The sequence below is a fragment of the Moschus berezovskii genome, chromosome 4 (assembly GCF_049115385.1).
Source record: "Moschus berezovskii isolate FMDL1 chromosome 4, NW_MosBer_1.0, whole genome shotgun sequence".
NCBI classification, from domain to species: domain Eukaryota; kingdom Metazoa; phylum Chordata; class Mammalia; order Artiodactyla; family Moschidae; genus Moschus; species Moschus berezovskii.
In genome coordinates, this window is record NC_142463.1 from 63,883,364 (window position 1) to 63,911,286 (window position 27,923).

At 36.3% G+C, this 27,923-nt stretch overlaps 1 protein-coding gene across 1 annotated transcript in view; it reads right to left on the reverse strand.

Annotated features, from left to right (window-relative positions):
* Nucleotides 1-27,923, reverse strand: part of ZNHIT6 (zinc finger HIT-type containing 6) — a 68,856-nt gene that overhangs the window by 9,831 nt on the left and 31,102 nt on the right. Inside the window, exons 6-8 of the mRNA XM_055402307.2 lie at nt 16,529-16,597; nt 15,479-15,559; nt 13,835-13,912 (exon numbers count right to left, since the gene is read on the reverse strand). Of these exons, the coding sequence (XP_055258282.2) occupies nt 13,835-13,912; nt 15,479-15,559; nt 16,529-16,597 (228 nt within the window). The remainder of the gene's footprint in view (nt 1-13,834; nt 13,913-15,478; nt 15,560-16,528; nt 16,598-27,923) is intronic.

Genomic DNA, 27,923 nt, shown 5'->3' on the forward strand with positions numbered 1-27,923 from the left:
CATTAGGCACTGTTTAAAAGAATGTGCTGGCATGTGACTATCATGTCATGACAAAGAGGAGAAACCTCAGAACCTCCACCAGTGTAGTGCGGAAGTTCTCCAACTTTTTTCCTCTTATCTCCACAGATGACAGATGATACTCACATGCAAAGCACATATACCAAGATATACCAGGCCTGACAGCTGGAACACCATCCTCTTTCCTTCTACTCAAGAAAGTACACTGAAATACCAGTGATCAACAGTGAGGCTGCCATTGAGATACATTTGAATCTTCTGTAATTTTAAGAGTAAAACATTCAAATTTGGGTATTTCTTAATGAGCAACAAACTATTTGCACCACACTTTGCAGCTGACTGAGACATGCAACACACTTATAAGAACTCTTGGTGTAGTGATTCCTCTGTATGCTAACTCTGTCCCATGCAATAGTTTCCCAATGAGGGAAAACAGAATTTCTTCACAAAATGCAAAGCTGAGCTCACTACAAAAACTGACTTCTTTTTAAGAAATGAGTGACAAGTGAGAAAACAACTGTAAAACCAAAACTTTACTTATGTTTGCATGACCACAATTAAATTCTTCACTTAAGAATCAGAATATTTTTTATGTTGAAAAGAAACCTGAAATGCAGAACACTCAGTTTTCCTAAACTAGTCACCCTCGTGCCCATAGGCCACAGAATGCATACATTCTTTTCCCTGTGTAATGCAATACAGATGTGTTTACGATACTTTAAAAGTGGTTCCAGCCTTCAAGGAATAAATGCTTCACGTCTTTTACACGTTATTTCCATTTGAAACAAGCTGTATTTTTTTTTTTTTAAGTTAACAGTGATTATACAAAAAAGAGAGACTGAATTAGATATAGAAGTATACAATTAACTTTTATAAAGTAAAATACAAAATGGATGTAACTCAACCTTTCTTAGGAGAAAGTTTGACTTGAACTTTCAAATAGGAACTTTTCAAGTGGCATCCTACAAACACCTGTGGTAACTTATCTTCTGTACAGTTTAACTGAATCATAAGGCTTCTATTAAGAGACATTTTCCAAATAAGGGATTGTTTTCTACATATTTAATTATTTTTGGTAAAGAATTTTCAGTTCATATCTAATGTTTTAGGTATTTTCTTTGTAAAATATTAAATCTTCATTAAGCTTCTCTAGATTTCCAAAGTGAAGCAATTAAAATAAACCTCGTATGTTGTGTAGTTTTAATTAGAATCACTGAATTTTACTTAGTTTTTACTAAAAGATGTTGCAAACTTATCATAGCAATATTGCTATCAAGTGTCAATAAGCTTGGAGACCTGTTTTCCAGTCTGTTACTTAAAAGAGGATTAGACTTCACTGAAATTCTGAATTTCTTTGATTTTTCTTACTAGTGGTTACTCTTAATCTACCATTAATATCTGCCAGTAATTAGGAAGTAAATTATGTAAACTGTTTCCTAAAGAAAGGCTATTAAACATAAATGTGGTAACATTTTGTGGACCTGGGGTTTAGTTAAAGGAGGCAGTAACTTTTGCTGGTTGCTTGGGTCTGGAGTCTAACACTCAAAGTCCGGGCTCCATCTCTTACTGGTCTGTGATTCTTGACAAGTTACTTCTCTAATTCCTATTCCATGCTCAAAAGTGGAGATAATAACCGTATCACTTCAGAGTTATTACAAGGGCTAAATGATAAAACACAGAAATTGTTAACTCATTTACTTAATCTGTGAACACAGTTTTACCACTGTATTTACCTAAAATAACAACGCATTCTTACAGAAACTTTAGTTCAAAACAGTCAGTGAACATTTTCAATAATGAAGAATGGCACTTATGTAGCACTGAACCAGTTACTTTTTTATGCGTTCTGCATTTTTAAACGTAGCCTCACAGCCTTCCTCACAACTTTCAAAACATTATTTTGTATTACATTTACTTCCAAGAGGCTATAACTACTTTGAATGCTTCTGTTTCCATTATCTTGAGGCAAGCTGTAGTCTAGCTTGGCACTGCCCAAAACCTTTAGGAGTCAGCTCCTCTGCAAGCCATTAAGTCACCGAATCCTAAGCGAAAGCGTCTTTTTGAAATTTTCACGAACTCTGGTGTTCCCATTAGTAAAAGGGTTCTACTACCACAAGACAAACTACTTGGGTTTGAAAGAATTAACATACCAACATTTGTCTTTTCTTTTTCCCTTAGGGAGCCTCTTAGACATTTTCTCTTGTTATTTCACTTGTTTATTACTCTCACAGGCTCACTAGCCGACCCAGCTCCAGACACCTTCACTGGGGCATCACAAGGGCAGCACAGCTCAGGAGGCTAAACAGGTATTACAGTGATTGACACCATATAGGTAAAAGGGGATTGATATTCAAGGGTATGCTTTTAAGCTTAGCTCTATTGCTAACTTTCAAAGAAACTGGCCAAGTTCTCTTGAACTTCCTTCTCTGCACTTTATTAGCAAATTGGGAATTTTTAAACTTCCCATAACTTAAAAGGAGACAGATTTTTTTAAAAAAGAGAGCAGTCACAAACCACTCTATTTCCTATCTAACCACTGACAAGCCTTAGATCATCTTCCCTTTCATCCCCTTAAGAAACAGGTGAACTAAAATTGAATATTCTCCAAATTTAACGGTTTAATAGCAATCCCGAGGCCACAGAATTTTACTACTACAAAATAAGGTCATCCAATGAGGTGATCACCAAGATCCCTTCAGCTTTAAAACTGTGCAAGTTTTTTGATATTTATCTACAAAAGGCAGCATTTAACCTATATTCTTCATAGTTGTGTGTATTTATTTCTTAATTTAGATTTCTAGGTTAAAAGCGCAAATTGTACACAGCTGAATCTCTCGGTGTTTAACAAGCTTAGCCTTAACATAAATCAGTTTGTTGTTATCTGATAGGCAAATGTTTTTCAAGTATGATTTATCTTGGTATAAACTGAATTCAGTAAAGTTAATCAATTATAAACTAAATGTTTTAGATTCATACTTATCAAATTCCTTTAAAATAAGTAATTTTAAAGTACTAAACTTATTTCAGTAGAGCAGAAAGAGAACAGATTAAGTGAACAAACTAGTTTTTAAAATCCAAATGAAATGGAAGAAAGAAACCAGATTAGTAATGAAGACCCAGAATAGGGGAAAAAAGGATACATAAATTGAAACTAACACATGTAAAACCAAACTAAATACAGGGGTCAGACAGTTTTATTTTTTTAATTCTTCTGTTTAAAAGAAAAAGGCTTTAGTTAAAACTTCTCCGAATGATACTCCTGTGTGACAATTTTTGCAACTCAAACTGTCCACGTCACATTAGACACAGAAGTCAGATTTTCTTCTTACCTAATTTCACTTACTTCATATTAAAAATATAACAGTAGTTGAACCAGTAGTTTGTTGCACCTTGTTTTGGGACTTTTATGTAATTTATTTAAACATGTAAATGAGGACTCCACATGCTTGGCATGGAGCACTGGTCATTAGTGGGGCAGTGCAGACACCTGCCTCCATTCATAAAGCTCTACAGCTCAGAAATGCACAGGTAGATGATCCCAGTCTATTGATGACATGAAAGCTATGGGATGTAGTGAAATAAACTGACCAACTACACAATTTAAAACATTCTTTAAATAGGGCTTTACAAGGCTCTTATTCTAGATGTCATTAGTAGTAAGCTCAATTACTTGTAAATCCAGAAGGCTTAGATTCCAATCTTATCACAGGTCCTTACATGCTCTGATTTCTCAAGAGTATTCAGTTTTCCTCATCAGTATAATGATGGAAGTTATCTAGCTTGTAAAGTTATCTAGCTCATCAGCTAGCTTGTAAAGATTAAATCTAATAGGTGAAAATGTTTCTAAAATGTAACTAGTATCAGTAATAAGACTTTGCACTTCAAAGGTAATTTTGCACCTTTAGCAAGGAAATAACATACTTTTCAGGAATTATGTTCATCATTTTGAACAAGTTACTAGAAAAAAGCATAAATTCTGTAGACAAAAAGACCTGAGTCCAAATCCTGACTTTGTAACTGTAATTTGGTTTCTTTGGGTAACTCAATTTCTCAGAGTCCATGATCCCTATCTTGTAGATATACAGTACATGCTTCATTAGAATTAATGCACATGAAAATGTAAACAGTCCCTAGCATTCATTCATCAATCAATTCCTCAAATATTTATTTAGTATCTACCATGTAAGGTGGCTCAGATGGTAAAGAATTCGCCTGCAATGCAGGAGACACAGGTTCAAACCCTCGGCTGGGAAGATCCCCTGGAGAAGGAAATGGCAACCCACTCCAGTATTCTTGCCTGGGAAATCTCATGGACAGATGAGCCTCGAGGGCTACAATCCACTGGGGTTGCAGAGTCAGATATGACTGAGTGACTAAGATAAAGATAGTCTCCTAGCAAATGGAAGTTCACAGAAATAAACCCTACAGTTTATTGGAAGTGTCAGTTAAAGAAACAAGCTATCACATTTCATTGGGACACATGTCATGATAAAAATCTAAACCTAAGTAGATACTCAATAAACCTTCTCTCTTATCCCTTATTCACCTCCAAATGTTCTTTCAGACTGCAGAGGTGCCTGTAGTATCTAGGCACTTCATTTGCTAACTCGAGCTCCTTCCCTCCTTAATTGGTTCTTAAAAATCCTTCCCCCTGCATGGATTTTCTCCTAATTAAAACAGGGAATTTTAAGTAGCCTTTCTCCTGTTAACAAAGCATATCTTTCTTCTGGTGCTAGACTAAATGCAAGAGTCTGATACACCTTCAATCTTCATTAGGAACTATCACTTTGGAAAATATGATCATGTTCCTCCAAATAACTTGCTTAAATGTTAAGTGGTTCATGAATTAACTATACCATGGAATTATTTGCCTGTTTGGTTATTCCTCACTCAACACATACGTACTAAGGTCTACCATGTAGCAGATGCTGTTTCAAGAACCGGGAATACAATGGTGAACTGTTAGGTATTCACTAGACGTGAAAACATGAAGGCTTTCTAGGAAGAAATCACATGTACAAGGTATTAATAGATAACACACACAGACTTCAAACAGTTTTGGTACTTATAAATTTCAGTGTGAAGTCTGGTTGAAAAGGAGATGAGGTACTTTGGCTAAAATGAATCACCTAGAAATTTCAATATTTCGTTATTCTCTCTGCAGAGTATATAAAATCTGACACAAGTTATTATGTAACATAACTAGAATGGATAAAATTAGTGGATTAACATCAAGCTGAGAGTTTAAATTTATTTTCCAAGTTTTTAGAGAAAACTCTTTATGTTTTACATAATCCTCTTAATCAATAATCAAAATAGTACATAGTTGGTATGAGATCATTACTATGGAAACTGTAGACTTAACATCCATTAAGACTTTGACTGTCATATCATTTTGGATCTACTTTTCTTTACAGTCTCTCAAATTAATATTCACAAGTTCACAGCAGCTGAAACTTCAACCACCCATCCATCCAGCTGAGTTTCAGCTTCCCTGGAGCTAAGTAAGAGTAAACTTCTCTAAAGCTACGTTTACAATTCTTATCATAAAACTGCCTCAAGCAGAATGCCACACATAAAACCCATTTCATCACTGGATGTGTTGTGAGATGATGAAAGTATTTAGCGACTTGTGCTACATATTTTCTTTATGTGTGCAGACATTCTTCAGGTTGATTCTAACATTTTCCAGTTCTGAAATGATCCCTTGCTTCCTCTGTTCTAGAGTCTAGATCCAAAATGTGGCCAACGGTTAAGACCATTTTGAGCACATACTCATCCTGCTCACAATTCTCACTTTGGGAAATAATCAATAATCACAGTAATGGATATAACAAAGAACTGGGGTTGAGTTCTATATCTTCCAAGACCGTGCACTCTGGTCATTTATGGCACTGAGAAGCATGTATTATATCGAAAAGACCATACCAAGGCTTTGGAAGCAGGTGTGCCTATGTTTGGATCTAGGTTTCACTAGTTACAGCAACCCACTCCAGTACTCTTGCCTGGAAAATCCCATGGACGGAGGAGCCTGGTAGGCTGCAGTCCATGGGGTTGCTAAGTCGGATACGACTGAGCGACTTCACTTTCACTTTTTGCTTGCATGCATTGAAGAAGGAAATGGCAACCCACTCCAGTGTTCTTGCCTGGAGGATCCCAGGGACAGGGGAGCCTGGTGGACTGCCGTCTATAGAGTCACACAGAGTCGGACACGACTGAAGCGACTTAACGGCAGCAGAAGTTAGCGGTTACAAATTTGCAGTTAGGGCTTTCTGGGTAATGAAACATATTTATGATGTATAATGTACGTATGTTGTTATTGTTTAGTTGGTAAGTCATATCTGACTCTTTTTGACCCCACGGACTGTAGCCCACCAGGCTCCTCAATCCATGGGATTTCCCAGACAAGAAAACTGGAATGGGTTGGCATTTCTTTCTCCAGGAGAACTTCTGGACCCAGGGATCGAACGTTCATCTCCTGCAGTATAGGCGGATTCTTTACCACTGAGCCACCAGGGAAGCCCAAGGTATATACTGGGTAACATAATTGTAATGTCTATAAAATGCTTAACAAAGTACTTAAAAAACAGTAGGAGGCACTCAATAAAAGGGTGTCATTAATACTTATATGTTCCATAAAGACATCCATCAGCCTTTAGATTTAACTCTGATTTTAAACACCCTTGCAGCAAACATTTGTGTATGTCTCCATTTGGGAAAACTTATGCACGTTCTTCACACTTTTCTGTTTATCATAACCCAAAATAATTTTAGAAAACAAAGGTACTTTTGTCCATTTTAAAACAGACATCTAAGATTTCATTTAAAAATCTTTATTCACAAGTTTAAACAGATTATAAAGAACATAATTTGTAGTGCAGTGCAAATACTGATAATTTAAAATGAAAATCTTATATCACTCAAGTAAATTCACTGGAATTTAAATAAAATGGGAATGGTACCAGTATCACTAACTTAAAAACTGAACAAGTTCTTCCTTAATAGTTAGAAATCTTATATGGTTTCCCTTTCTCCTGATTGTCTTTCCATTTCAATTTTCCACAGAATTTTATCCTAAATACATTCATGCTTGAAAACCTTTTACTTATCACCCAGTTATACTTCCCTGTAACAAAAATGTGTATGTTAGGTAAAAATTTCATTTTATTATCTATGACCTTAAGGCATTAAATATTAAAATTTCTTCTGGATAGAATAATTGTAATTATTATTAGTATAAAACTGATCAAAACAAAAACATATTACAAACATTTAAAGTACAATTTTGCTGGGAATGCATCTCTTAATGAGATAAGTGAGTGCTGATGATGGCATCTTCTACTAACCTGCAAGGTTAGGTTTACAACTGACTCTTAGATTAAGTGATTTCCCCCCATTTATCTCTGCAGAATTCATTACTAGAATTAAATTCCAAAAGGGAAACAAAAGGAAGTTTAAGTAATCTCATCTGGAGAGCACACTGCTGTTAGTCACTAACCCTTCCTTCATCACAGTTATTTTCAATGGATCTAACTAAAAGGCAAAACCGATCTCTGGCTATTTACATAAGACAAGGCATCTGAAAGTAGTTAATGCCGTTCTTAGAAATCCTGGAATTCCTTTAATGTTCTCTGATATATATTTAATTCTATACCATTATTATCAAAATAATTTTAAGTTCAAAGGTCTTCAGTTCCTTAATGGCAGGATATCTTTTTAAAAAAATCCTAATTTTTAACATGTATATTATAAATTTTTTATTTAGAATATCTTCAAAGTATACTTTTCAATCATTCTCTGTAAGCCTGAAATAAGATTTAGTTTCCTACTACTAGTTCGATTAGGCAAAGGGTACAGACCCTATCTTTAAAGATGCAGAAATCTGACTTCAAAAATTCATCCTAATGTTACACATTTCTACATACAACTTCAACAACTCAACTGCATAAACATCTACCAAATACTTCTTATACAGAAAACACATTAGACACTTGTATGGGATTTAAAAATGTCCTCAAGGAGTTTACCATTCTGGGCAGTGTTTCTAAGTGTGGTTCCAGGATAACTTCTATCATGGTCCCTTAGGAGGCAGAGACTAAAAAATGCGGGTTCTCTGTAAGATTGACTAAACCCAAAACTGTGAAGGTGGGCTGAAAATCAACATTTTCATCTGTCCTAGATAATTATGATGGACACCGAAATCTGAGAAGCAATGTTCTGAGAAAGGAAACACAGGTTAAATAATCAGTTGGAGAAGCTAAGGGAGCAAAATCAGCCAGTACGTGTCTGGGCGAGGTGAAAAGCAAGGAGAGACCTGGAGGAGGTGACACAGGCAAGAGACCAGGCTCTCAGAATCAACAAAGTCTGAGAGGTAGTGCCTTGCAGGCAGAATTCAGAGTCTAGGAAGTCAGAATCTGAGCAAGTAACCTGAGCTGGGGGGTCACTCTGCTTTAAGGTAGAAGTCCGGAGGGGGGGCGGTCTTTGCTTGCTGGTGGGTGGGTGTTAGTGAAAATCAAAAAGACGTCAGGAGGGTCTCACTTGAGGCCTTTATGGAGGCAAAACCAATTTCTCTAAAAGGGCATAGGAAAAAGTATCTTACCTCTTAACTTCACAGTAAATGATTTTTAAATATTTCAAGTTACAGATCCAAAGAAAGTAAAGTAACTTTAGTTTTTTATTTAAAAAACATCCTCTCAGCATGGAAATAAAATCATCCAAGAGAAATAGCTCATTCTTTTGCTGGTTTTTTTTTTTGCTTAAAAAAAAAAAAGAAAAAAGCGTTCCGAAATTATTAACTATAACCAACAACCAGCATAGTAGGAAACAACTAAAAGAATCTGTGCAAGTACAATAGGTGGTACCCACAAAAGAATAATAACGTCTTCTCTGACATTCATGAAATCAAAGCTTAGATAATATTTTAATTTGGTCTGGGTTTAAAGTCTCAACTCCTGGCTCTATATGCCTATTTTTGGAAGTAGAGTGAAGACAACTGGTCTCTGCACCCATCAAAAACTGACATGCAAAGATGCCTATGTTTTCTGCTATGCCGTATTATTAAATACATATCTATTATAATATTTACCACATACCTATCTCCATTCCTCAACTGTGAGCATCTTGAGGCCTAGTCTTTTAGATGTTTATGTGTTCCTAAGGCTTAGCACTGTGCTGGCATATGGAAGGGACTCAATGAATATTAACCGAATAAATGAAAAATAAAGACTGATCAATCTTAACCTATTGATACTTCAGGTCAAGGTTACATATCAAAAAGCCTGTTCTCTGAACAAGTGCTTTTTCTGAAGAAATTTTACATTATACTTGGTAGTTGTTTTAATAATCTATCTTTCTCTCTCATAAGCATGCAGGAATCGGCAAATACGGTCAGCAGGCCAAATTCTGTCCATTGTCTGTTTTTGTAAATAAGGTTTTATAGTCACACCCAGACAATCAGTTATGCACTGTCTATAGCTGTTTATGTGCTACCGTGGCAGCTTGACAGTTGCAACTGTACTGTCTGGCCACTCGCAAAAAAGCTGTCCGAACCCTGCTTTAAAGTGGTATCAATGCCTAGCACATAGCAGGCACACATATATTTAAATGAATTAGCATACTCCTTATTGGGTCTTCCCTTGTGGCTCAGTTGGTAAAGAGTCTGCCTGCACTGCAGGAGATCTGGGTTCAATTCCTGGGTTGGGAAGATCCCTGGAGAAGGAAATGGCAACCCATTCCAGTGTCCTTGCCTAGAGAATCCCATGGACAGAGGAGTCTGGCAGGCTACAGTTCCTGGGGTCACAAGAGTTGGACACGACTTAGCAGCTAAACCACCACCACACTACTTATTAAAAGAGTTAAGACTGAATTCCTACTATGGGAAACTCACTGACTCAGCACTGTAAGGAATATAAAAATGAAGATGCACATGGCAGCCACTGTTTTCAAAAGGGAGTTCATCACCATATGGGATGTTTCATTGAGATAAATATAAGACAGGAATTCAGGAATCTATGAGAAGCTTTTGAGGCTCAAAGGATACAGAAATAGGGGGGCTTAGTAATAAGGGATTAATACAGAAAGGCCATTCTTTTTGAAAGTAATGACTGAGAAAATGATGACACTTCTACTTGAAACTCAATGTGCCTTAACCCTCTCCAGACCTTATCTCCATCTCTCAGAAGACAGATCCACACCAGGCACCCCAGTCAACGTTGCTTCATGTCTGTTTTCTTCATTACAACAAAACTGTACCCTACTCAGTCTTATATAAACCCCAATTTTTGTAATTTATAGGCCAAGGACAGTAAATGCACTTAATTAATGGCTTTTGAGTAAATCTGAAAAGAATTCATCCCACAACAGCTTAAACCACATTGTTATCAAAATCAGGATCTTATATAAACATCAAAGCAGCAACAAAGTAAACATAAAACAATAGAAAATGCATCTGAATTTCTTTATGGAAAAAAAATGACTCTTTATGGAAAGTAAATAGTAGAATATAGGTCTAAAATTTAATAGATTTGAAAAATTACAATTGAACAAACAGCATCAAAGCTGGGAGTATTCTAACTTATTTTGTCAATAAGTTAGCAGCAATATAATGGCTGCCTCTGATGGTGCCTGGTATTACCGTCATAGCCTTTTTTGCTCCAAAACACTCATTTACTCTCTGAAAACAGAAACATAGTGAGAAATGATGTGCAAGAGAGTATCTTACATGAATTCTCCTCCACTGGGAATGTAAGCTCCACAGAGTCAAGAACGGTTTTCCTTGCTGCTATCAGTCTAATGTCTGTAACACCTGGACCACAATGGGTACTCACTAAGTGTCAGCTGAATGAATGAATGGATTTACTTAAGCAGACTTACTTAAATTTATAGTGAGTGAGTGAGTGAAAGTTGCTCAGTCGCGTCCACGAAATTCTCCAGGCCAGAATACTGGAGTGGGTAGCCTTTTCCTTCTCCAGGGGATGTTCCCAACCGAGGGATCGAGCTCAGGTTAGGTGGACTCTTTACCAGCTGAGCTACAAGGGAGGCCCACTTACTTTTATAAGAAGATACAAATTCAATCCTGTGTATTCTGGAAAGAAAACGCCTAAAGAGCAACAAATTCCTTAGGGTGAGATACACATTCTATGATCACCTAAATCTAAACATAAAAGTTGAATGAAGTAAAGTTAAAGCATGGGAAAATTTAAGATTGCTCTAGCTGATCAGTTATATAATGGGACAATTGTCATAAACCCTCCAAGAGTGAAAAATACAACCAGTGAAAATCACCAATACCAAGGATTTGGTCAAAAGACTACTCTGAAGTTACTGGAGTGCTATAAATCGTATGATATATTTAAAACCAGAAAGCCACAAGGAAAATACGTTTCAACCTTCTAAGTACTTTTCAGGAAATAATAAAATCCTCCTTATCTTAAATTAGAAGCCTGCATTTTATAACCTATAATAATCTTACTTAGATGTTTTCTGAATGTACTTTCCTTTAATGGTGTAACTGTAATTAAGTATACAATGAAATGTAAACGCTCATCTTAGCCTATCTATGAATGTGTAATCTGATGAACACAGGTTTAAAAATCTTTAATTAAAAAAAAAAAATCTACTTCTAAATGTATCTCCATAGAATCAAATTTCATTATTCATGATTAGAAACTAATACAACTGGGGAGTTTTGTAGAAATTAGGATAACTATACTTAAGGATGACTTAACAGTCAGAGATAAAAGGATGTACCTTAGCCCAACATAGGTCCACCTTCAGGAGAAAAGGGATCTCACTTAGAGTTTCTAACATTATTATTGCCTTAAAGTGGAAAACATCACTTGTCAAAGTTATGCAACATGGCAATTTTTAAGAACAAAATTCTTAGACCTTGGTTGTAAGCTACTGCTTCCTCTTCTTTGATGGTATTTTCATATATCATTGAGTTTAAGTAAACAACTCAAGTGGGGGAATCTGGAGGACATGTTTTCCTAAACAGATAAGCGAAAGTCAGAATACTTTTCATGTTACTCAGTTTGGCTTGGGTTTAGTATTCGAGGTATTCCTTAAAGTCAATACCACTCATCTTTATTACCGTACCATTATCTCCCCTTTGGGGATTAAAAAGGTTAATCCAAGGCCCAATCGAAGTCCTTCTTAGGTTTCTAAAGAAGGAAAGCCATAACATGAGAGAAAATAAAGGCTCTCACAGGGAAATGGAGCCCAGAGAAGTTGCGTGTCTAGAATTAGGTCATCTGATCTTCACTGCAGTACAGTCCTTTGACCTTTTTTGGTGAGGGTTTATCCTCTTTGGTCCTTTGTTAAAATACAATCTACCAATCTCACTTGTATCCTCCTGTCGTGCTATGTTCGGATTTCTTTCTATGCAACTTCCTGAAAAGGTTTTACCAACAGCTCCCCTCTGGGTTGTGTCATGCTCCAGGCATTTCTGTCACTCTCCGAGAAAACTCTGTCCTCTAGGACAAGCTGAGATCACCATTCCCATTCTCCCTACACAGATTTACAGTAGGTATTTCCAAGTCAAAAACGAACACTATCTGGGCCTAAGCAGTCTATCTTATATTATAAACTTTAAGCAATATCTTACCTTTTATAATAGGTAAGGAATTCAAGGAATTTTGGTTTCCCTGAATTTTGGAAAATGTTTTGTAAGAATCCATTTATCTGTTGTAATAGTAGCAGTAACAGCAATAGTAATAATAAAAGCACACACTTACCATGTGCTAAATATTTATCTCAATCTCTCATGACAACCTGATTATTATTAACCCCAGTTTAGAGATGAGGAAACTAAGGCAGTTAGGCTATCTAATTTACTCAAGTTAATGTAATTAGAAGCAGACTGAACCGGGATTCAAACCCAGCTTTGTTTCCCAGCTTGGTTGCTTAAATCTCTAAGCTATACAAGCAGATGAGACCAATCATATTTAGTCTGAAGTGGATCTAGTAGTTTTGTTAATGAAACAAAAGGGGGAAAGCATCACAGATCTTAAAAGATCAGTGTTCTGCAATTTAGTGTAATGCACACGTAACTGGCACTTATTAAAGACACACTGCAGGGACTCTCAAAAATCTGTCAACATTGTCTACTTCATCAACCCATTAAAGAAGGGACAGAGAGCCTACTGATATTAAAACTCTCAAATCACAAGGTCTGTTAGAGCCTGGCTTTCTTTACGTTCTGTGTAGAGCTCTTTCCACTGTGATATATTCAATGGTCAGTTTATCACATGAATTTTTTTATTCCTAAAGCAAAACCTGGAACATTGGAACTCTGTTGTATAGAATAGGCTTCCTTGGTGCCTCAGTAGTAAAGAATCTGCTTCAATGCAGGAGATTCAAGAGACTCGGGTTTGATCTCTAGGTCAGGAAGATCCCTTAGAGTAGGAAATGGCAACCCACTCCAGTATTCTTGCCTAGGAAATTCGATGAACAGAGGAGCCTGATGGGCTACAGTTCACGGAGTTGTAAAACAGCTGGACATGACTGAGGATGCATGCACATACACCTGTACAGAATATTTCTCGAAATAAGTTACAATGGAATTTAAAAACCTTTCAGTTGCACAGGATGCTATTTTAAAATATTCTAACCAGGGTGACTTTTCAATTGCATTTAATCCTATATTATGATGTGTGATTATTTAAAAATTTTAATTTGAAGGTCATTTTTAAAAGCCTAGGCTTTGCTGACAGCCAGATAATTAGTAAAATAACTAGCCACTTCCACTAAGCAAGCTACTTAGTTGTATTACAGAATTAGAAAACATTTAAAGAAATGGAAAGAGAAGCAACTTTACCTTATTAAATTTTGCTGCATATTTTCTACCTTCATTAAAATTCGGACCCCAGTCTGAGAGCAAATGTAGGCTTTCAACCTGAAATAAAAATGTCATATTAAAGAAAGTAAAACTGCTTTGTAGTGTATTTTAAAATTGTGTCTATGGAAAACTAAGCATCTATGAATAGCTAATTATAATACTTAAAATTTACCTATCCAAGCACAGAAAAAGTGTTGAAAACATTTTCTAACCGACAATCTAAATGTAAAAAATTACCTATCTTCTCTCTGTACAGATTAATCTTGCTAATTTATTTTTTTTTAAAAGTATCCAATTTGATGACAGGTATTTTACCTTATTGTTAAATATATGACCAGTGATAACAATTAGATTATTCGTAGTAAGAGGAAAGGCTTCCCTGGTGGCTCAGTGGTAAAGAATCTGCCTGCTAAGCAGGAGATGCGGGTTTGATCCCTGGGTTGGGAAGATCCCCTGGAGAAGGAAATGGCAACCCACTTCAGTATTCTTGCCTGCGAAATCCCACAAACGCTGGAGTCTGGGGGACTACAGTCCATGGGATTGCAGAGAGTCAGACATGAGCTGAATGACTAAACAACGACTACAGTAAGAGGAAAAGAAACATGGTAGTGGTCCCAAAGACACTGTGTGGTATGCGACATCAATTGGGTTTGAGTCAACATTTTTTATGAAAAGAAGATGAGGTTTAACTAGAACTGAATCAGATGCTTTAGAATTCACCCAATTTAAAATTTAAAACAAACCAAACATTACTATCTTAAGCAGGTATCCCCTGGTGAAAAGAAACTCCTGCTCAGAAACACATTCACATACTAATAGTTTCCTTCTTTCAGTGCTGGCTACTATGTGTAAGACTCTGTACCAGGAACCTTATATATGTAATTTTTTAAAAGCTTCATAACAACTCTATCTAGTAAACACCATCATTCTCATTTTACTGACGGCAAAAATTAAGGCCCAGAAGTTAGGTAAGTAAGTTGGTTCCTGATCACATAGCTAATAAGGGACAAAATTAGCCATTCTAAAGCAGATATTCAAAACTGAATCTTTCCACTATGCTTTGTTAACCATTTTTGTCCATGTATTTCTGGACAGAAGGCAGAACTACATTACTTAATTTTATGAAGACTTGGCTGAAACAGGATTTCCTATCTTCAACTACTTGGAAACTCTTAATTTTCAGAGTTTTGAGTTCAACTTTGGAAGGCAGTTTAGTTTAAGGGGTAAGAGTACAGACTCTTGAATCCAGACCACCTGAATTTGAATCCTAGTTTCCCTAATTATTAGCTCTATGAGGTCACTTAACCACTTTAAGGCTCAGTTTCTCCACCTGTAAAATGGATAAAATGGCAATAATCTATTTTAAAGGGTTATTGTGAGGATTAAATGAATTAATACAAAGTGTTGAGTACTGTTACTATTATTATAACCAAAATTCTCACCCAAAACATCACCTCTGACTGATAAAGCCTTGAGTACACCCCAAGGAAATGGGACAGAAAGTAAACTGTATGAAAATATCACATTCTAATAAAAACATGGCTTTATTTAATAAATACGCACAAAATACACACCTCATTATGTAGAATAATTTCAGAAAGTTACAAGATTTTTGAAACATACCTTTGACGAATTACAGGATCAGACTTTTCAGGATCAATGTAAGGTCTTAGGATTTCATTAATAGTTTTATCATCTGGTACTCTTCCCAACAAAAACAAAAACAAAATTTATTATTTATAATTTTCTATTAAAGGTGTTAATTTAGAATTATTAAATATTGTGGCTTTAGAGAAATAACTGAACACAGACTTTTTATTCTAGTCTTGGCAAAATATAACATCCTTTTAAGCAAAAATTACTTAGGAAAAAAGCTCATACATACTCATATACACTACTGTGGTACATATCCCTACCTGTAAAATATAAGTCCTTTCCCTGTTGTTAGTCAGTTATGCAACCTTAAATAATTTATGCATAGTATGAATATATGCTAAAGATATTATTTAAAAGGCAACTTTAAAATTTTCTTAACCCAAGGAATCAAATAGTATACCACCATTCAAATTTTTAAATGGTATCTGAAAATGTTCATAATGTGAAAAAAGTAGGATAAACAACTATTATGTGAATTAATTCCAATTATGAGTATACATATTATTCATGTCCAAAATAATGGATTTTCTGAGGACACATTGTGATGTTAATAGCAGTAATTTTATCACAGTAGAATTTGGGATTATTTTTCATTTCCTGTATAACCACCCAGCTGAAGATGTTTCCTCTTGATTCAGCCCTATGCTGCTCTCCTTAACATCTCTCCCCATGTTGAAGTAAACACTATTATGATTTCTGTGCTAATCACTTCCCTCAGAGTTCTACCACTACTATAGGTATTCCTGAAAAGTATACTCTATTTTTTCCATATTTGCATACAAAAATCATACTCTATATTCTTCCTTAACTTGGTTTTCTCACTCGACATTACTTTTGAGGTTCACCCATGTTGATATGTGTAATTATAGCTGATTCATTTTCAGTGGTGTGTAGCATTTCATTGTATGAATATACCATACTTAGTTATCCATTCTACTACTAACAGCACATTTAACAGTTTATTTTAAATACGGAGATGTAATGAAAACAAGTAAATTCTCAACAGATAGAGTATACCTTTTTTCTACGTACACAGCTTGACTCTGAGGAAATTGAAGCTTCACATGCCAACAAAACTGTTGTTTTCTAAGAGAGAAAATAATCATGGGATAAAGGCAGACAACAGAAATCTGAACACACAACTAACTTCCTAAATTTTTGTTTTCAGATAATAATTCTAAAAGTATTCTTAGAGTTTAAAATTTTTTTCTATTAAAAGCTATTTTCTCTTTTCTAGAATGTTAGAGGCTATGTTTTTTAAACAATATACTTGCAAGAGGTTTTGAGAGGAAAAAATATTAAGCAGAACAGAAATTCCAAGGACTTCGCATTCTTAAATTAAAAGGCAATTTCTCATAGTTCAGGGGCTTCTGAGATCAGTGAGCTACTACTTAAAGTTTACAAATAAATTTCCTCATGACTAAAAATAAAGAGTTGATGTCTCTGCCTGACTAGTCTGAAAATTAGGTGAATGAAGTATAGTCCAGTTGAGACCAGCTGGCTGCAGATACACTTCTGAGCCATGAGTACGTGCATTCAGTAGCAAAACAGGAGACAACAAGTTGGTTGCTAAGCAGAAAGCACTCTGAGTTAGTCCATTCGCTGTTAGTCTAAACTTTGGCTTGACACAGAATCAACTGTAACAATTCACTAAATGTGTGATTTTAGAAAAATGGCCATATGCTCTATCCAATGCATCTACATTTGGAGACCATTACTTTTAAAAAAAATTTAATGCTCCAAATATTCAATCCATTACAGGAATTTAAATGTCTTCACTACATGATCATTTTATACATGTTTTCCTTCTTAGCAAATAAATTTCTAACAACCTGCTGGCAAATTTATTGCTAGCTGTATGTACAAGCAATGGTCAACATCTCCTATAAATCTATCACTTAGCAGCACGATCCCAAAATCTAAAATAATTTTTTTTAATACAATCTGGTAGAATATCTCCCATCAAACATTTATATGATTTGGTCAATTTTTTGTGTGAAGACTAACATAAAATTAAGTAAAAATCCTTTTAATGTAAGTCATCACAGATTTGCTTATGGATGCTTTCTTCAGTAACAAGATAGTTTTGGGCACTAGTTAGAGAAAAACATATTGATGATGCTTGATAGTGCCACTTACACAAGAAGTGTATCTTAAATTTAATTTTCTTTTTTTGGATAGATTTAAGTTGCAAAGCACCCCTTACTGATTTAAAGGTTAGATATCTAGAATCTCAGAGGAGAAAACTTAAAAAAAGAACAAAAAACCTGAACACAAACACAAAGTTACTGGTTTTAAATAAAGAATTCTTCTAAAATGAAACACCTTGCAGTATTTGTTATCTGTGAAATAGGTAAGTATAGTATCAGTATCAAGAGGCCAAGAGGCACCACATTTCTTAGTATGAAGTAAAGTAATTTTTTAATCTTAATGCACGATATGGTTTCCTTCATATTTAAGTTACAGAGGGAAGAGGAAAGATTACCAGCTTGTCATGTTTTGGAATTGTAGATCATAATCACCACAATTGTTGCTTGAATAATTTCAAGAACCATTTGCCTTTTTTAACATTCAGTGGACCCCAGATACCCTCAGAAAGTACTTAACATTCCAAAAACAAAGATAGAAAAGTCCTTGGAAATAATTTTATTAGTTGTAGTTAACTAGTTGTGGCTATATGAGAATCATTCATTACTATTTTATTATACATTGCTAAATTATGCCTATTATCTATTTATATTTGGCCCAAGTTCCAAACATGAACAAATCTGAAAAGTGTATTTAGCTTAAAAACAAAAAGAGAATAAAAACATTCAACATACACATAGTCAATCAACTTGCATGTTGCCATATTTATATGCTTGAGATACTTTCTTCTAAGAAATGTAAGATTATAAATGTGGTTGATGAGTCTCTTCACTGTTCCTTGATCCAATTCCCTTCTTCTTAAGAGAAGTAATTACTATCCTGAGGTTGGGTATCTATTTTTGCCATTTATGGTTTTACATTTTTAATACATATACAAACATACCTATAAGCAATATTTCGTGTGATAGCAACACCTATTTCACTGTTATCATACTCTAAATACCTCATGTCATGCTCTTTATGTTTTACTTTGGAGACTTATGATGATACATGTAAATTAGTTCATTAATTTTAACGATTACATAGTGTTCCATTGCACGAAGAATGCCAAAATCTATTTATCGACTCTCTGACATTTCCCATTTTTTACCACTTGTTCTTGTTCTTACATCACAGTAAAGAAAACACAGAAGAATGGCCTCAGGGATGGGGCTATCATCTACCTTTTCTGGTACATAGAACTTAACTTCACTGAAAAACTGCCTCCATGTTTTTATGATTGTATAAGAGGCATTTGTGAACAGTAATGCGGAGTCTAAAATTTAAGAGAAGGTGGACAAAGAGGCTGAAGAGTACTGTATAAAAAATTCCTGAAATGAATGAGTTAATGAATTACCTCTGAAGTGGTTCTTCAGTGTTCCTGAAATTGATGTGGTCCTGACTAAGGCAATGAAATCTCTAAGTCTGAAAGAATTAGCTTTGTTTTTCATTTTTCCATACGTATATAGAGTGATATGGGCTTCCCTGGTGGCTCAGACAGTAAAGTATCCGCCTGCAATGCAAGAGACTGGGTTTGATCCCTGGGTCAGGAAGATCCCTTGGAGAAGGGAATGGCTACCCACTCCAGTATTCTTGCCTGGAGGATTCCATGGACAGAGGAGGCTGGTGGGCTACACTCCACGGGGTCGCAAAAAGTCAGACACAACGGAGTAACTGAATAGCAGCATATCACTACATGAAAGTGAAAGTAGTCACTCAGTCGGGCCCGACTCTTTGTGACCCCATGGACTACAGCCCACCAGGTTCCTCTGTCCATGGGGTTTTTCCAGACAAGAATACTTGAGTGGACTGCCATTTCCTTCTCCAGGGGATCTTCCTGCCCTAGGGATCAAACCCACATCTCCTGCATTGCAGGCAGATTCTTTACTGCTGCGCCACACAAGAAGCCCATATAGTGATAAAAGTCCTACTTAAAAAAATACATACATCAGAGTGAAAGTAGTCAGTCGTGCCCGACTCTTTGTGACCCCATGGACTACAGCCCACCAGGTTCCTCTGTCCATGGGGTTTTTCCAGACAAGAATACTGGAGGGGACTGCCATTTCCTTACTCCAGGTGATCTTCCTGACCTAGGGATCAAACCCGCATCTCCTGCACTGCAGGCAGATTCTTTACTGCTGAGCTACCAGGGAAGCCCATATAGTGATAAAAGTCCTACTTAAAAAAAAATACATACATCAAAATCCCAACAACATTATTTTTAGGGGGAACTGAGTCCCCCTCTCTTTTGTTTGTAAGTTTTCCGAAAGGATACTTTGTAAAAAAAAAAAAAAGATTAAAATTAATAATGTTTCAGTGAGCATCTCTAGGCATACATACAATTGTTTTTGAATTTTGGGTTATTTTCTAAATATAGATTCCAAGATATAGAATCATTAGGATAAAGCTGGGTTTCTCAACCTCAGCAGTGCTGACAATTTGGACCAGATAATTCTATTATGGTTCAAGGTATGGGTATACATCACCTTGTGCACTGCAAGATGTTTAGCAACAGGCCTCTCACCACAAGATGCCACTAGCAACACCCACTCCCTCAGTTGTGACAACTAAAAATGTTCCTAAATACTGCAAATGTCCTCTGGGAGGCAAAATTACAACCACTGGGATAGAGGTTTAAATATTTATTATTGTTCTTAATGCATTAGGACTTCTGTTCCCTCAATTCAACAAAATGCCTTAAATTGTAAAGATGTCATTGTGTCCCTACCATATTTATCAACATTCTCAAGGATGGAATTACTATACCCAGATTATTCTCAGCAACTTAGGCACCCTAAAGCTCAACGTTTGTAGTTCGATAGTAGACCAGTGAAGTAATGGTGGCGATACTTAAATCTAATGTTCCCTTCTGGACAACCTGACAAAGTAATAAAACACACACACACACACACTAGACCAACCTGACAAAGTAATAAAACACACACACACACACACACACACACACACACACTAGACCAGTGAAGTAATGGTGGCAATACTTAAATCTAATGTTCCCTTCTGGACAACCTGACAAAGTAATAAAACACACACACACACACACACAATAGACCAGTGAAGTAATGGTGGCGATACTTAAATCTAATGTTCCCTTCTGGACAACCTGACAAAGTAATAAAACACACACACACACACACACACACACACACACACACACACAATAGACCAGTGAAGTAATGGTGGTGATACTTAAATCTAATGTTCCCTTCTGGACAACCTGACAAAGTAATAAAACACACACATACACACACAACCTGACAAAGTAATAATGCGCACACACACACACACAACCTGACAAAGTAATAACACACACACACACACACACACACCCCCACACACACCCCCATACATTCTCAATGTGGGAAGCATCACTCTCTCTCACACACACACACACACACACACACACACACATACACCCACCCATACATTCTCAATGTGGGAAGCATCCCTTCCAAAAGGCTGAAAACTGCACACACACACACACACACATCACTCCCAAAAGGCTGAAAACTGTACACACACACACACACAGGGTAAAAAAAATTAGTATAATGGTTTGTTTGTGGCCCTTTGGAGAGCTCCCATACATAAACATATATATACAGTATAGCTGCGGTATCAAAATATCGGGGTGGGCGGGCAGGCAGCAATTTGAGGGAAAATGTTTAAAAAGGTTCCTTGGGAGGAGATAATGAGAAAAGACTGAGAAACACCTATGCGAACAAGTATTAAATGACAAAAATAATCATTATTTTACACTTGATTTTAGTGAGTTAACATAGGACATTTATTCAACAACACTTGCTTACTAGAAACTGTTGAGGTTCATTCTCTCCCACAGTTCCAAGACAGTAATATGTGGATGAAACAAAAATTTGGGGCTGGGGAAGTACTGTATTTATATACTCAACTACTCTGACTCCATGACTTTGTATTTAGAAGTATGAAGGATACGCCCCAAATTTTTAACTATGGTTATTTCTTAACAATATGAAAGGACTTCATTCTTTCTTTGTGTGTCTGTATTAAACAAACTGTTGACATAATGACTGGCTGTTTTTTATTATCAGAAAAATCAAAGATGCTTTCATGGGGAAGTCACAGAAAAGACAAGAATAATTTTAACATTTTTTTTAAACTTAAAAATATTTTATTCACTGACATATATACACTATCATATGTAAAACAGACAGCTAGTGGGAAGCTACTGTATAACACAGGGAGCCCAGCCTGTGCTCTGTGACGACCTGTGTTGAATAAATGTCCCATTCACGTTGTTGTATAGCACAAACCATCACAACCCTGTAAAGCAATTATCCTATTAAAAACAAATAAATAAAAGTGATGAATATTCAGGGGAAAATTCTCAAGTTTTTCCAAATAAAATATATTTTATTATTAGAAGTCCTATTTTAAAATGTTTATCTCAGAAATTATTACTCAACCAGAACTAGGGTTCCGTATTTAATCTTCTGACAGCTTCAAAGCTTTGTGCCTCAAGAAATATGCTGCAACTAAGAGGAACATATGGAGACTGAATTCTAAGAACTAAGATTTCTAATACAAAGTTTAAATGCATGTGAACACTTTTGTTCCTTAAAAAAATTGCCAATCCTCATTCCATTACATCACTGATTAACCAACATTTACTCAAAGAACACTTGTGAGGGCTCGCTGGGCATTAGGGATGCAAAGAGACAGGGGATGAGCCCAAAGCGGCCTCTTTTTAAAAGGGCAGTGAATGAACCACCAACGCACGATGTTTTTCCTTCCAAATCACTGTAAGAAGAGTATAGAGTAAGAGAACTCTGTTCTTTAATGACACTGTACACAGAAAAGATATCCAATATACTGTAGTGCACAGAGGTAGGAGAGGGGAGCGGTTGAGTGGACTCTGAATCCTACTCTTAACAAAACTTATTACTTCATGTGATCTTGAGCAAGAGACACATCTCCTCCATGCCTCAGCGTTCTCACAGTAAAACAGGGAGAACAATATTTATATCATAGGATTAAGTGAGTATATATATGTCAAGAGCTCAGAACATCACAACCAAAAACATCAGTCACTGTTATTACTACTGTTATAATTTTACATTCAATTTAACGTCTTCAACTTAGAATATTGTACCATGAATTATAACCAAACTCTACTTTCATGGAATTCAGTGTTTATGAAACTGGACATGTGGACTAATACCAGACTGCAAAGTGCTCTGAATGTTCTGTCAAACAACATGGATTTTATTCTGATTAACGCACTACCAACAAAGGTTTTTAAAGAAGAGCGAAATGAAGGCTTGGAAGGAAATCTCTCATCCTGCTGTTTAATTCTCCTAATAACTGCTTCTGCAGTATATTAAGGCCATTAACTCTTCAACCCTTGCTCACAGTTATTACGGGAAGTAATTCCTACTATTGTGGAGAAGCTTGCTGATACAGTGCAATTTAAATATGCCTGAAATTTTCACTTATGATTCATAAATACAGGTGACATCATGAGGTAAGCTAAAGCTAAATTTTCTACAAGCCTGATCTTCAGACTACCATGTGTATGTGTGTGCTCAGTCACTTCAGTCGTGTCTGACTCTTCATGGCCCTATGGACTGTAGCTCCCCAGGCTTCTCTGTCCATGGGATTCTCAGGCAAGAATACTGGAGTGGGTTGCCATGCCCTCCTCCAGGGATCTTCCTGACCCAGGCATCGAACCCATACCACTTATTAACTCAGAAAAGTCTACAGGTTATGCAAACTACCAGTGAAGCCTTATATCAGAAAGCACTAGCTAGTAGCAACAGCAATAACAATAGTTATCCTTTGGTATCCTGGGGGAATTGGTTCAGTTCTCCCCTGCACCCCACTGCATAGATACCAAAATTGAAGATGCTCAAGTCCTTTACATAAAATGTCTATCAGCATATAACCTACACACATCCTCCCAAATACTTTAAAATCATCTCTAGATTTCTTATAATATCTAATACAATATAAATGCTATGTAAACAGTTGCTGGTGTATAGCATATTCAAGTTTTGCTTTTTTGGAACCTTCCAGGATTTTCCCCAAATATTTTTAATCTGTGATTGACTGAATCTGTAGATGCAGAACTGGCAGATGCAGAGGGTTGACTAGTTTATTAAGTGCCTCCTGAATGCCAGGCATTGTTCTAAGTGTTTTATATGTATCAATTAATTTAATTCTTGTAATTCTAGGGGATAAAAGTTACTATTTCATTTAAAGGAGAGAATACTAAGGTAAAGACAAGTCAGGCACTCTTCCAACATTATTATTCTGCTGGAAAGTGGCAGAGCTAGGGTTTGAACCAGGCAGCACTTTAACTCTTAAGAGTTTATGCTGAATCTAGCATTATGAACTTTCCAGAAATCAAAGTTCAACAATACACCACATTTATAGCTCAAATTGGTTTGAACTGAATATTTTATTTCATGCAAACAAAGCATCTTGTTTCATACAAGGGATTACATTTTCTTTCTAGGTTCCTTCTTGTATTTCTAAGCCATAGTGAAGATAGATTAATCAATACATTGTCAACTGCTATAAAATTTGCAAAAAGCAAATAACACTCTATGGAATATCAGGTAAAAGGAATTTTATTCCACTGTGGGTTATAAAATCTTATTTTAACTTAAAGCAGAAAGAAAATCTACAAAAATGTGAAACCCTTCAATAATAAATAAATGCACATAATTCTTCACTCACAGGCATTTTATCTTTTGAAATTTAAATTTTTATCTTTTAAATTTAAAGCCTCAAAAATAAACATAACTATCTTCATAAAAATAGCCCATCTATTTTGTTAGGATTGGTACCATAGTAAGTGTTCTTGGAAGAGTGAATGCAAAGGGTTACTGGAACTGGGGAGAATGAAAACCGTAATTTTATGCCTCACATCATTATGAAATACTTTGAAAAATTCCAGTTATATTTCGCTCTTTTAAAAACCAGTTTCACTACTACATGATAATAGTAGGAAACAGGTTAACCTGTTTGTGGAGTATGTGGTAGACAGTGTATTAAGAAAACGGATATAGTAGGCAAAGATCGAAATGAAAAAAGTACATTTTGCTTCAAATAACTAATATATATTTGAGCGCTTAGTAAGGCAGTTCTCCACCGGGAGTGGCACCAACCTCATTTGGAAGTGGCTAGGCAGTTTTGATTGTTCCGAGACTGGGGAGCACTTCAGTGGGCAGGGACCAGAAATGCCAACCTTCCTGTAATGCACACGGAAGTCCCACACAACAAAATCTGTCCTGTTCAAAATGTCAACAGAAACACTAGAATACAGAAAGGAGAACAGATACACGCATACCAAAAACCGGACAGCAGCACTAAATGCAGGCATCTGTTTTACATTAACTTTGGAGGAAATACGTACCATAGGAACCCTGGCAAAGGAGAAATAATGGAGAGGATGAGCTACCACGTGTACTTTCCCAGATGTCTAGGAAACAGGAAAGGGGAAGGCATTCTAGGCTTAAGAATATAACCACTCTGGGTACCTTTAGTTGAATACACTAGGAAATCAGGTGGGGACATCTATGAAAATCTACTATTCAGTATGGATCCCAATCCTTAGAGGAACAGGAACATACTGCTTCAAGTAAGAAATATTTGAAAGAGATATTTCCAACTGCCTGAAAAGTAGCAATTTCAAATGCGGGGCAGGTAGGAGGGATAAAGGAAGGTAATTTTAGGTCACAGAAAAGGGTGAAACACTTGAGAGCTTCAGAGAGTCCAAAGCTGGTGAGGTGACAGATTTCACCTACTGGCAATTCTGCCTGTGACCAGTAAACGTATCTCTGAGCTAATGACTCCTGTGGGTACAGAAGTATTAAAGGATTCTGAGCAGGTGACCATCACAGTAAACACACGCTTTCAGAAGATGTACTGGCATCTACGTGTAAGAGTGACTGAGGTAAGGAGACACTGAAGGAAGGTAGGGAGAGTTCCTTAGAGGTTCCCCGATAATCCGGGTGAGGCAAGAGGGGCCTGCATGGGACAAGATGATAGCTGCTGGACACTACACACGACAGATGCTACAGTGAAGGAAGTGGAAAGGCACTCATTCCTGAGATGAACAAGCAGACGTGGCGACTGAGGACAGACTTCCCTAACTGAACCAATATAGGGACCGTAACATGATCAACAACGTTTGGTTTCCACTTGCGTGAATGCTGCCTGTTGCCGTGGAAAGGTACACCCTCTCTGATGCTGTGGAGTAAAAACTTCCTTACCATTGTCTACATGGCCCCAATAAGGAAACACCTGATTAACCGAAGAACCACTAGAAGAACAGTGTGAAAGAATAGAGGCATTAAGTCCTTGTTGTTGCTTTGAAATTCTTCCATCAAACTACAACAGTTATGGGAAAGAAACCACAGAGCTATAGTAGGTACTATATCATATTCTCTACTATGTCATAGTCTCTAATGCACCTCTCTCATCACGACCATAATTGCTAAACCCATTATTTCATTTTCTTTTGTTCTTTTCTAAAGTCAGTTTGCAGCAAGGTAAAAACCTATACTACTTATAAAACACCATGCCCAAAACAAAACAAAAAGCTCAAACCCACAAAAACAAAACCAAAAACCTGTCCTTTAAGAAATGTATTGCCATATAATTGTTGAAGGAAAAAAGTGCTACAATGATGGATAGGTATATCACTGCAATATAAATTGAATGTTATAATTTTATTCAAAAAAGTAATGAAAAAAATTTTAACTGAAGTGTAGTTGATTTAGAATGTTTTGCCAATCTTTGCTATATAGTAAAATGACTCAGTTATACACATATAGACGTAGACGTTTTTACAAAAAGTAATTTTAAGACTCTGTAAAAGGTTATTTCTTTACAAGAGAGACATCTAGTGGCTAGCTTCTAAAACAGGACTGGAGCTCAAATACCAATTCATACTGTTGTTTAACAATGGACACACTTCTACTATCTAAACACTCTAAGAGAGACCCATAGACAGAAAGCCTAAGAATTCTGAGCCAAAAGTAAGATAGCAACTCAGTTCTAAGTTGACAGTGGTAAAGGAATGAAGATAGACTGGGCTGCTTAGAACTGAGGGTCGGGGTCATGTGGAGATAAACTGCCAGAAGAGGACGGTCAAAAGTTGGATCCACTCCTAGGGAATAAGAGGTTAGACCACACAAGAGAGCATATGCCTGGAGATAAGGTAAATATATTACTGGGGAGGAGTCCTCAGTCCAATTCTTTTTTTCCAAATGACAACTCAAAATATATTGCCCCTCACTGCTGAATCCTCAGCTCAGACCCTAATAGCCCAGGAAAATAAAATAAGGAACTTAGGCAACCAAATGAGATGTTATTCAAACACAATCAGGATAATCTCCAGGTCTGCTACCCATGCCTTCCTATAAAAAAAACAAACAAACTAAAATACAACTTAGTATTTCTGGCAACCACTCCATATTCATACATTTAGAGTTGCTGAATTTTTTCCCATTATAAAGGCACACCATAATTTACTTAAGTAATCCACTATTGAAGGGTATTTAGATTCATACTACTCTCTTACTATCAAAACATTGCACTGAATATCCTTGTACATATTTCATGTTCTATACATATGATTATATGTGCCAGATACATTTCTAAGAGTAGAACTGTTCAGTGAACAAGTCATTATGCCTTCCTGATCCATCTCTCTTCAACAACTGATGTTCCCTTTGTTCTGGGCTACTACTTATTTTAAGTAATTAGTGCAAAATGGTAAAGAAGATAATCTGAAAATCTTCTCAAAGCACTCAATAAGAAATCCTGGAGAAATACAGCAAACGTACTGAGCTCATCAAAAAGTAAGAAAAATCTTCAGGAGCCAAAAGGAAGCAGGAACTAAAAACCATAGTGGAATGAGGAAACTACATCTGCTCTAGAGGCCTTTGCCTCTGAGTAACCAAGAGGCTTGGTAATCAAAAGGCTTATGTTTCAACAGTCACAGGGTAACATGAGACAAGATACTGGTATCACATAAGGCGAAGACCTTAAATTGAGATCACTGCATAAAACTAGTGAAAGCGTGAACCTGAAAAATTCTGCCTACCAGCAAAGGGAGATAAGGAGGAAACCTGTTCATCTCAGTTTAAGCCTGAGGGAGAGAGAAAGGATCAGGGGGTGGGGGAAAGGTTTCAATTGAGAATGAATAACTATGAAATCCTCAAATGGGTTTGGAGTTCAAATCATTACCATAGTATAGTCTGATAAACTGCAAACT